Source organism: Berghia stephanieae, chromosome 14 (assembly GCF_034508935.2).
Source record: "Berghia stephanieae isolate SIO BIC M18660-M18661 chromosome 14, UCSD_Bste_1.3, whole genome shotgun sequence".
NCBI classification, from domain to species: domain Eukaryota; kingdom Metazoa; phylum Mollusca; class Gastropoda; order Nudibranchia; family Aeolidiidae; genus Berghia; species Berghia stephanieae.
Genome location: NC_088373.1, coordinates 3,381,851 through 3,393,642, shown reverse-complemented (window position 1 = coordinate 3,393,642; position 11,792 = coordinate 3,381,851). Strand labels below are relative to the sequence as shown.

Below are 11,792 nucleotides of genomic sequence, written 5' to 3'. Positions count from 1 at the left end.
AAATTCGCCCAGAGGGAGTTACAATAGTACAATTCAGATAAAACAAGGGAATTAATTAAAAGTTCTGCTACCTGCTTTGGTATCAAAAGACAACTTTTCCTTATATTTTCATTTCTATGTACATAGATTTTATAGTGTTATTCGCGTTGCTTGTCATGGAAAGATCTTTATCATTGATGACGCAACGTTTTTTGCTTTACTTGAAAATTGTGACCCATCGTCTCGAAACGGTATTATGTCGTAGCGAACCAAATGCTTCAAAGCCGAATTAAGTTTTAAACTGGTCAAAAATAAAATTTGCTGGCATTAGCACCCTAAAATATGGTATCCATTCTCCTCAATAAAATATTCAAACTCAACACAAGTCTGATATTTCTGGCTATAAATTCAATTTTCAACAGCTTAACCATCACGACTTAATACCGTTTTGAGGCGAAAGGTCACAATTCTATTGCACTGTTTCAGATAGTGATAGGTGATTTATATGCCTGCATAAGGACACTCGGCCTTCCGCACAATAAGATTTCACTCTTACTACCATTTAATTTCAACTTGCTCTGGTACATCCAAGATTTAATCTCATTAAACCAGCTCAAAATTCGTTGTATTAAGAATTGTGAATTACTAAGGGGTACTGAATCATAAATTTGCGTATCATCAGTATAAAAAATTGATAGATTGAATCTGGATATCACTAGAAAGGGGATGCATATATACAGTAAAAAAGGACAGGGCAAAGTACAGAGCCTTGTGGCACTCCAACGTTTAGTAAAACTTGCTCTGGCTGAACACCATTTACCACGGCAGTCTGCCTCCGATCCAATAAATTTGATGTAAACTATTTAAGGGCAATTGTTTTTACGCCGAACGTATGTTATAGTCTTCTTAACAAAATGACATGGTCAATGGTGTCAAAAGCAGCTGAAATATCTAAAAGGCATAATACAGTGAAATTGTTAGCATCGGCGTTACATAGCAAGTCATATAATACTATTTTAAGAAATCTTGCATGTATTCTAATAAATACGGAGAAAATAGATGTCGTTATAAATTATCAATTCTTATCTCCATTTATAACATTACCTATTTCGTGAGTTAAAACGAGCACATCAAAGTAAGCCCCTATTAGTTTCACAACGCCAACAGCCCCTTGAGTACACACGTAACCAACGTTTGCTATACCTTGTGCATTTCCCATGTCGGCACTATAAAAAAATAGAAGCAAGTAAAAAACTTGGAATATGAAACATACTCTCTCCAAAGAGCATTACGTTGGGACGAAACTCAAAATTTTAATCGAAAATGTGACCTTAAACCCTTACAGCGGTTTTTTTTATTGAGGTGGCTTAGATGCTAATATTGATTTCTAATAAGAAGGGAAAAAAGTTGATGAAGAAAAAGTAGTAATAGTAGTAGTAGAATTAGTAATAGTTGTAGTAGTAGTAGTAGTAGTAGTAGTAGTAGTAGTAGTAGTAGTAGTAGTAGTAGTAGTAGTAGTAGTAGTAGTAGTAGTAGTAGTAGTAGTAGTAGTAGTAGTAGTAGTAGTAGTAGTAGTTGTTGTTGTTGTTGAAGAAGAAGAAGAAGAAGAAGAAGAAGAAGAAGAAGAAGAAGAAGAAGAAGAAGAAGAAGAAGAAGAAGAAGAAGAAGAAGAAGAAGAAGAGCTAGCCTGGCAATTTGAATGGCATACGGTACTTACCCTGTAAATAAAATAGCCATATCGTACTTGTTACTGTAATACGTTGGAGATAGCCAGCTCTCAAAACCCTCTAGACTGTTAACGCTAGGTACCTGATCAAAAGATGATGATTATCACGATCAAACAACAGGTTTATATTTTGTGCATGTGTGATTCTGTGTGCATATTAATTTATTGATAAATAGCTCCTTTTATAAAAAAAAGTTGAGCACTATTATTTCATGGTTTTTGTTTTTATTATATATATATATATATATATATATATATATATATATGCATATATATATCTATATATGTATATACATATATATATATATATATATATATATATATATATATATATATATAGAGAGAGAGAGAGAGAGAGAGAGAGAGATAGAGAGAGAGAGAGTGAGAGAGAGAGAGGATGAGAGAGAGCGAGAGAGATAATGAGAGAGAGTGAGAGAGAGAGAGAGAGAGAGAGAGAGAGAGAGAGAGAGAGAGAGAGAGAGAGGGAGTGAGAGAGAGAGAAGGAAGAGGTATAAATATGTAACTAAACTTTGGAGCAGAGCAACATTTACCTGTCTTTAAAAGATGTTTCCATTCATTATAATGACTTCAGCAATCCTTATGCGTACATGGACTCCGTGTGTCTCTAAGCTATGGCAGGAATAGGATAGGGTCGTTGTGTGGAAGAGAGTGGAGAGTAAAAATATGAATATGAGTCTAAACAACATCTGAATTTGGCTAGAAATAAATTGGCAACACTTATCTGTTACCTCTATTATAAAACTTTCGTTTTTCTTCAAATGAATTCGTGTTTCATCATCATTCATCAAGTGCTAGGCCTGTTGCATACATCGGCGATCATGTCCCTCCAACGATATCCTGTCCTTAGATCTTCTCAATAGCTCGATTCCTGTTCCTCCTCCACCAATCCATCCGTTCATATTGTCAATGTAATCTATCCTCTGTCTCCCTCTTCTTTTCTTCCCAGCAACTTTACCCTTAAGTACAATCTTTTCAATTCCGTTTTTTCTGTGAATATGTCCGAGAAATTTCGTGTTTACGTTTTTTTAAAACATTGATTTGACTTGACTAAAAATCTCTTTGTGCTGATCTTTGTCAACTGTAATGTTCAAGTACAAAATACGGGGCAAGTTGTCATCACTATCGTCCTTTCAGTTTCGGCCAACCCACAAATGACTTCACGTTTTTATCACAAGAAGAAGAAAAAACATAGTGTCAATCGGATACTTCTTATGACTTAAACACCCAAATTGTTTCAGGAGCTCACCATTTTCTTTCCGTCCACTCCACGGAAGGTGAAAATTTTGGATTTGTATTTTTTGTATTTACTGAAATAATATGCTCCACAGAGCGTTATTATCTTTATTTGAAGTAAATCGGGTGATTTTTCATGAAGTTTTGGTCAGATGTATGGGAAAGCTATCCAGCAACATTTCTCAAATTTCATACTTTTTCAACTTGACCAGCTGTATAACATATTTTGAAGTGAAATTAACCTTTGATATTTCCCGAAGATTTACAAAAAGGGTTGATTTAATCATTTATGGCAAGAACTCATTTTGGATAAAAATTTACCTTCTAACTAAACTTGTCAACATTTCAGTTCAAACCTTTTCACCATCCAACTAATTATGTCATTCACAGTAATATATATATATATATATATATATATATATATATATATATATATATATATATATATATATATATATATATATATATATATATATATATATAAACATACAAACAAACAAACGAAGAAACAAACAAGTGAACTTACGTTTGGAATATTTTATTAGCTTCATTGAACACGTTCTCCAATCCCTGCACGAATTCCACATTTTGTGTCTTCCCAGTGATAAAGAACCAATTCTGGATACCTGCATGGTCCACGTAAATTCTCACACGGGCCACGGTCTGGTTTGCCAATGACGTCAGTGAGATAAATGAGATGACCAGGAGCACCGAGTTGTAAACATTCAACATATTTCACTGGGGGAAAAGCAGATTAGAAAAGTAGGCCTAAAGCTCTTTGAGTTTGAGCACATAATTTAGTGGATATTGCTCTATATAAAGCTCAATGTTAGGCAGATCTTTATATGAATATTAAATGTTAACCAGCTGACAGGTGTACTCTGGAAAAAAAAAACACGTATTTAGAAATTTGGCCAGATAACTAGTCCTTCAAATTATCGAAAGATTTAAATGACTCTTATCTAGGCAAAATTTTCCAAACCTGGGACTTCGCGATCGAAATTTGAAGGACCAGGTTTTAGCCAATTTTTTTTAAATACACCATTTACAGAGTACGGCAGTTAACGAGATCACTACACGGAAAAAGAGTATTGATATTTCAGGAGAAAACTTTCGCAAGAATCGAACTTTGGATGTGGCTGGTACGCCAACAACCGCCTCGTTATATCTAATCTTATCTTATCTTACTAAACGCTTAACAGAAATTATACTTTTACAATAGTTTATAATTACAGCATCTCATATAGCTTGCATTATATAATTCCCAGACAGTTTTACACAACTTTGAATGTCAGGAAAAATGTATCGATACGGCAATATAAAATCGAAAAATACTATCATAGAATACTAGTAATTGAAATTTTGTCATGATCGAATGAATCATAAAGGTACGAAGTTCATAGTACAATGAAATATTAATGACTAAAATAATAATGAAAGCAACAACTATAATAATCATATATATGTCTCTGATAAATTATGATTTTACATTGTTTCAGACGTCATGCATTTTACTTGTCAGCATTTACAAAACAGTCTACAAAATTATGAAATTAATGGAAACAATTATATCCACATGACAATTTAAAGTTTAAAAGATAAAAAAATAAATGGATAAATAACTAAATAAAAAAACATACAAATAAATGTATAGATATATAAATAAATAAATAAATAAAAATCAACAAGATCAATTTGAATTCAGAAATTAATCAATTAATTAATTTATTTATTACTATTATTATTATTATTATTATTATTATTATTATTATTATTATTATTATTATTATTATTATTATTATTATTATTATTATTATTATTATTATTATTATTATTATTAATATTATTATTATTATTATTAATATTATTATTATTATTATTATTATTATTATTATTATTATTATTATTATTATTATTATGATTATTATTATTATAAAAATAGAATAAAACATATTAGTCATACTTAAATCAGAAATTAATCAATTAATTAATTTATCTATTACTATTATTATTATTATTATTATTATTATTATTATTATTATTATTATTATTATTATTATTATTATTTTTTTTATTATTATTATTATTATTATTATTATTATTATTATTATTATTATTATTATTATTATTATTATTATTATTATTATTATTATTATTATTATTATTATTATTATTATATTATTATTATTATTATTATTATTATTATTATTATTATTATTATTATTATTATTATTATTATTATTATTATTATAAAAATAGAATAAAACATATTAGTCATACTTAAATCTCAGAGACTTTAATTCCCTATCAACTAAGATTTTAAACTGATTCAAAGAACATGCATATTTTGTGTTAAAACAGAGACATATAAGAGAGACACTCTTTGTAATTCACTATTTTCCATATTTGGCACCCGAAAAAATTGTTTTAAATACGAATTACAAAAAGTGGCTATTGACCATAAATACAAACAAAGGGAGCATAACCACGCCAACTAAAATGCGCTAAAGAAAACGAGATATAGCAGGTTTAATCCAACAATACAGCAAGAACGTGACAACTTCTATTCGTAATAAATTCTTCAATCTACTACAGATATGCTTCCCACAAGATCACATCATACACCCCACCATGAATAAAAAAAACATCAAAAAAGGTACACCTGCATGCCAACCATACAAAACATAATTTCCTCCAACAACAATTAAAAACAATCACAACCAGAAGAGCCTAACAAAAAATTCAAAAAATATGTAATTGCAGGACCCAGGCAATATTCCCACTAAACGGAAATTTTTCTGAAGCAAAACGTTATTTTTCAAGCTACACGTACACGCTCAAATACACTAAAACAATAAACTTATCGCCCCCACAGAATGTTCATTCAAAACCAGATACTATATTTACAAATCTTTCTTCAAGAACATACACAAACGCTCTTCTTCTTCTTCTTCTTCTTCTTCTTCTTCTTCTTCTTCTTCTTCTTATTCTTCGTCTTCTTCTTCTTCTTATTCGTTTTCTTCTTCCTTTTAAGACTGTAACTTCAAATTTTGAATATTCCACAGAACACTGTATTTTTTTCCATTGGAGACGTGAGACAATTCCACTGTCTCAATGTCGATGGTTTGAACGAGTACAAGTGGGCGTCCACTCTTAAGTGGGGAACAATAAACTCGGATGACTTCCTCTTATTTTGTTCAATATCACCGAGGGGTAATTTAACTTGGTCGTTTAGGCCTTTGGAATATATTGTTACTTTGTCACGCTTTCTTCTCTGTTGTAGTCGTTCAAGATTTAACAAATCAGTATCATGTTTTTTTCATCTTTGTCGTTTTGATTTATAATGCCATTGCTTTGTTTTGTATTTGTTCGATTTCTTGGATTGCCGATTTGTGATAAGGGTCCCAGACAGAGCGCCTATATTCTAGATCTAACAAAGTCTTTGTAGCACTTTAATTTTATTTCCCTCCTGATGTTGTTTAAGTTTTTATATTTCTGAGGAAGCCGAAGGTAGAGTTTGAATTTTTGCATATGTTTGTGAAATGCTCTTTCCAATTTAGTTTGTGAGTTATTATTACTCCTTGATATTTTGCCTTGCTCACTTCTAATGCAGTATTATGTGTTGTGTATATTGAATGTATGATTTTCCTGTTGTTTGTGAATTTTAGAATCTTGCACTTCTGAGGATGGAATTCCATGCTATTATATATTTACCAGCATTGTAAGTTATCTAGATCGGCTTAAAGAATGTATGTGTCACATTTAGTTCTAACTATCCGATATAGAAGGTTGTCATCTTCAAATGCTCTCAGTTGGATTCCTGGTGTAAGTGTTTCTACCATATCATTGATGTATATTAAGAATAGGAGTGGGACAAGAACTGTGCCCCGAGGAACACCAATCATCACTTGGGCTGACTCTGATTACCCACCATTCATGCCATCTACATATCGAAGATATGTTTCATATTCCACATTTTCATAATTTCAGTGTCAATGTATGATGATGGACTCTGTCGAAAGTTTTACTGAAGTCTAAAATGGCATCAGTTTGTAATTTTTAAATTTATATTTTCTGCTAGATCATTGATTGATGTGATCCGTTATGTTTCACATGACATTTGTTTTCCTAAAACCAAGTTGTGATTCTGTTAAGATTCTACTACACTAAGCGAACACATATGGAACCTCAAAGAAAAGAACATACAACATTTCCCCTCATTAAAGATTGGAATCTCTGCTCGGAAGACAAATTCTATAACACCACAAAACCAAACATGGCAGCACCAAACAAAAGAAACGAACTTAGATATTCATGCAGACACAGACACATTTAAAGCAATTATGAACCATTACAACCGCGAAGCCGAACTCGTACGATGTCAACAGGAGGTAAATAAAGCCATAGCATTCCACTTTCATTTCCTGATGATAGCGAATTATTTTTTGTATAGCTCTTTTTATCAATATGTTAAGCACTATTAATTCATGGGTTTTATGAATATATATATATATATATATATATATATATATATATATATATATATATATATATATATATATATGCATATCACATCTGATATCTGTCTTAAAATGTGGGTAATTCGACATAAAAATCATACAAATTTTATGGGATTCCTAAAAATTCCAAAAGATAAAGAGGTATAGTTAAGGATTAGGGTCCTGTCCGAAACACGTTTACGCTCAATGCATAATTGACTCATCATTCCCGTGCTATCTTGCACATCAAATCAAATTCAAAACACATTGCAGTGTACGCTCCCAAACCATCGAATAGCAGCATACTTTCAATTCACTATACCCATCGTGTCATTCAGTCATGTAATACAAGATAAAGCCATGTAGTGGGATCCATGAACAGTTGTAGACTATCCGATAAAAGTTCCGCCAAAAGGGGTGCGGTAGGCGAGGTACAATGGCTCCAGGGCACTCATGTGGCCTCTCGCTTTAAAACGGTATTTTGTCGGGGTGACGTAAATGCTGAAAATATATTTCATTGTCGAACTAGAAGGTCCTGGGTTTGAACCTCGCTCGGCGCATGGTTGAGTCCTTGGAAAAGACTCTTTAATCACATTCTCTCACCGTACTCAGGTGTAAAATGAGTACTTGGCCGTAATAAAATTGTAACATCGCTTAACAGGCGTCATGTCCCGTCCTAAATGTTAAATTTTGCTGTTAGCCAGGGTCCCCTTGTAAAGCGCTTTGAGCACATTTAATGGATATTGCGCTATATAAAAGCTAATTTTTATTATTTTTGTTGTTGTTGATATTTTAATTTTCAAGAATTAACGTAACGTAATTTCTTGAAATACAAAAGGCAGATATTTTCATATTTCTAATAATTTCACTTGATATCTACTTTTCTCTATCTGGTTCATCCGGTCATTGTGTTGTTGGAATTGACCGGGATTAGGACGAATCTTTTGAGCCATCAACGATCAAAATCGGTTAGGTATAAAAAGAAAACGGCTGCAGTTATGATTATTTATAATTATTACACAAATGAAATATATTTATGAGTCTGTATTGATATGGGCCTCTGGTTTCATTTTGTGGAATTTACCTTTCTAATGCTAGATAAGGACGGCGACTTGAGCTCAATAGAACAGGCTCCATACTTTTAGATGAGGATTCGATAAGAGAAAGGAGAAGGAGCAGCAAACATTTTAAAAATTAGAATTCAACAAATTAGTTATCAAGCTGTTGTTGTCTGTTGTGGTTTTGTTTTGTTTTGTTTTTGGGGAATTTACGGCGTTTGGACAATTTTCCATCTCCCAGCGCCAGTAAAAAGAAAATGATAGGGGGAAAGATGTAAATTTGAAGCACCAAAGAAAATATAAGACAAAGTGGGACTGGTTGTAAAATGGAACAGAAAATTCTACGAGAAATCGATTTTGTTGTTTTTTTCCTTTGTTTTTCTGTTGCATTTAGTTGGGGGCATTTTTTGTTGGTTATTTTTCTTGTTTGTTTCTTTATTCATTTTTTTAAAACACATTTTACGGCCCTCTCTAAACTATATCACAATTTTTTTAATTTCAGCGCCAGTTAACTTACTCGGCCGCCCAACAGGACCACAATGTATTTGCCATTCTGTCCTGTCCTCTAAGTGTACGTCAGCTCCGGTGTTGTCATTCCTGTGTCTCTAGAGACAGTCAATGTATTCTATTCTGCTGCCTTGTTTCTTCAAGTTCTTCAAGTGGCTTGCAATCTCTCTTGTCTCAGCAGTGCCGCAAGTCTCAATTTCGTTGTATTTTCGAAGTCCTGGGGGAGGTCAGTAAAGGAGGATAATAGGAGATACAGTGGATAGAAGACACAACAGTACCTCCTGCTCATTAGAGTTCGGGAACCCCACTCAGGAAAGGGCTAGGGGAAAAAATCTAGAAATTTCTTTGCAGAACCAAGACAGGAACAAAGTAGGAAGGTTAAACAGGCAAATGGGAATTTTATAAGACACAGTAGGAACCTCTCCATCTACAACGGGAGGTATAGAACGTGGTCTTATGCTAGGTCTGAAATTGGCCCCTCAGTTGAAGTTGATGAAATCAATGTTAAAGTGGAGAAAAAAACAAGAAAAAACAAATCATGAGATTGAATTGATAAAGCTTTTATTCACGAAATTAAAATAATTTGACAAGAAATGACTTTCTTTCACTCTCTCTCTCTCTCCTTCCCTCCCTCTCCCTCCCTCTCTCTCTCTCTCTCTCTCTCTCTCTCTCTCTCTCTCTCTCTCTCTCTTAGTCATAGCAGGCACAAATAAAAAAGTTTGACTTATTGATTGTGTTCAGGATCTGACTACCGCTCCCGCAGTTTTGAAAGTCTAAACATTGTTATTGTTATCCTTCATTATCCCTAAACGATGGCGCCAAATAACACTACACTGTGCGGCTATGTGGTCTAGTGGTATGACACTCGCTTTCGGATCGGAAGGTCCTGGGTTCGAGCCTCGCGCTCGGCGCATAGTTGAGTCCTTGGAAAAGACTCTTTAATCACATTCTCTCACCGTACTCACGTGTAAAATGAGTACTTGGCCGTAATAAAATTGTAACATCGCTTAACAGGCGTCATGTCCCGTCCTAAATGTTAAATTTTGCTGTTAGCCAGGGTCCCCTTGTAAAGCGCTTTGAGCACATTTAATGGATATTGCGCTATATAAAAGCTAATTTTTATTATTTTTGTTGTTGTTGATATTTTAATTTTCAAGAATTAACGTAACGTAATTTCTTGAAATACAAAAGGCAGATATTTTCATATTTCTAATAATTTCACTTGATATCTACTTTTCTCTATCTGGTTCATCCGGTCATTGTGTTGTTGGAATTGACCGGGATTAGGATGAATCTTTTGAGCCATCAACGATCAAAATCGGTTAGGTATAAAAAGAAAACGGCTGCAGTTATGATTATTTATAATTATTACACAAATGAAATATATTTATGAGTCTGGTTTCATTTTGTGGAATTTACCTTTCTAATGCTAGATAAGGACGGCGATTTGATGAGCTCAATAGAACAGGCTCCATATTTTTAGATGAGGATTCGATAAGAGAAAGGAGAAGGAGCAGCACACATTTTAAAAATTAGAATTCAACAAATTAGTTATCAAGCTGTTGTTGTCTGTTGTGGTTTTGTTTTGTTTTGATTTTGGGGATTTTACGGCGCTTGGACAATTTTCCATCTCCCAGCGCCAGTAAAAAGAAAATGATAGGGGGAAAGATGTAAATTTGAAGTTAAAAGCACCAAAGAAAATATAATACAAAGTGGGACTGGTTGTAAAATGGAACAGAAAATTCTACGAGAAATCGATTTTGTTGTTTTTTTCCTTTGTTTTTCTGTTGCATTTGGTTGGGGGCATTTTTTGTTGGTTATTTTTCTTGTTTGTTTCTTTATCTCGTTTTTTTTAAACACCAATTTTACGGCCCTCTCTAAACTATTACAATTTTTTTAATTTCAGCGCCAGTTAACTTACTTCGGCCGCCCAACATGAGCCACAAGTATTTGCCATTCTGTCCTGTCCTCCATAAGTGTACGCAGCTCCCGGGTGTTGTCCATTCCTGTGTCATCTAGAAGACAGTCAATGTATGTTCTATTCTGCCTGCCTCTGTTTCTTCAAGTTCTTTCAAGTGGCTTGCAATCTCCTCCTTGTGTCTCCAGCAGTGCCCCGCAAGTCTCAATCTTCTCTGTTGTATTTTCGAAGTCACTGGGGGGAGGTCAGTTAAAAGGAGGATAATAGAGAGATACAGTGGGATAGAAGACACAACAAGTACCTCCCTGCTCACTATGAGAGTTCGGGAACCCCACTCAGGAAAGGGCTAGGGGAAAAAATCTAGAAATTTCTTTGCAGAACCAAGACAGGAACAAAGTAGGAAGGTTAAACAGGCAAATGGGAATCTTATAAGACACAGTAGGAACCTCTCCATCTACAACGGGAGGTATAGAACGTGATCTTATGCTAGATATGAAATTGGCCCCTCAGTTGAAGTTGATGAAATCAATGTTAAAGTGGAGAAAAAAACAAGAAAAAACAAATCATGAGATTGAATTGATAAAGCTTTTATTCACGAAATTAAAATAATTTGACAATAAATGACTTTCTTTCACTCTCTCACTCTCTCCCTCCCTCCCTCTCTCTCTCTCTCTCTCTCTCTCTCTCTCTCTCTCTCTCTCTCTCTCTTAGTCATAGCAGGCACAAATAAAAAAGTTTGACTTATTGATTGTGTTCAGGAACTGACTACCGCTCCCGTAGTTTTGAAAGTCTAATCGTTGTTATTGTTATCCTCCATTATCCCTAAACGATGGCGCCAAATAACACTACAC

General features: G+C 33.5%; 1 protein-coding gene and 1 long non-coding RNA gene across 5 annotated transcripts in view; both read right to left on the bottom strand.

Moving 5' to 3' along the window:
• LOC144959713 (metalloprotease mig-17-like) overlaps window positions 1-1,813 on the bottom strand; it is an 8,947-nt gene extending 7,134 nt beyond the window's left edge. Inside the window, exons 1-2 of the mRNA XM_078892393.1 lie at window positions 1,697-1,813; window positions 1,084-1,205 (exon numbers count right to left, since the gene is read on the bottom strand). Of these exons, the coding sequence (XP_078748519.1) occupies window positions 1,084-1,205; window positions 1,697-1,716 (142 nt within the window). The 5' untranslated portion in view covers window positions 1,717-1,813. The remainder of the gene's footprint in view (window positions 1-1,083; window positions 1,206-1,696) is intronic.
• Window positions 1,814-2,224: 411 nt separating this feature from the next.
• LOC144959711 (uncharacterized) lies at window positions 2,225-7,733 on the bottom strand. 4 transcript variants are annotated; one of them, XR_013642664.1, is made up of 3 exons: window positions 7,581-7,733; window positions 3,486-3,697; window positions 2,225-2,335 (listed from the first exon to the last, which is right to left on the bottom strand). It is a non-coding gene; the product is annotated as an uncharacterized LOC144959711 (long non-coding RNA). The 4 variants fall into 4 exon arrangements; XR_013642667.1 differs by lacking the exon at window positions 7,581-7,733 and adding an exon at window positions 7,337-7,421; XR_013642666.1 differs by lacking the exon at window positions 7,581-7,733 and adding an exon at window positions 7,309-7,351.
• Window positions 7,734-11,792: the final 4,059 nt, after the last annotated feature.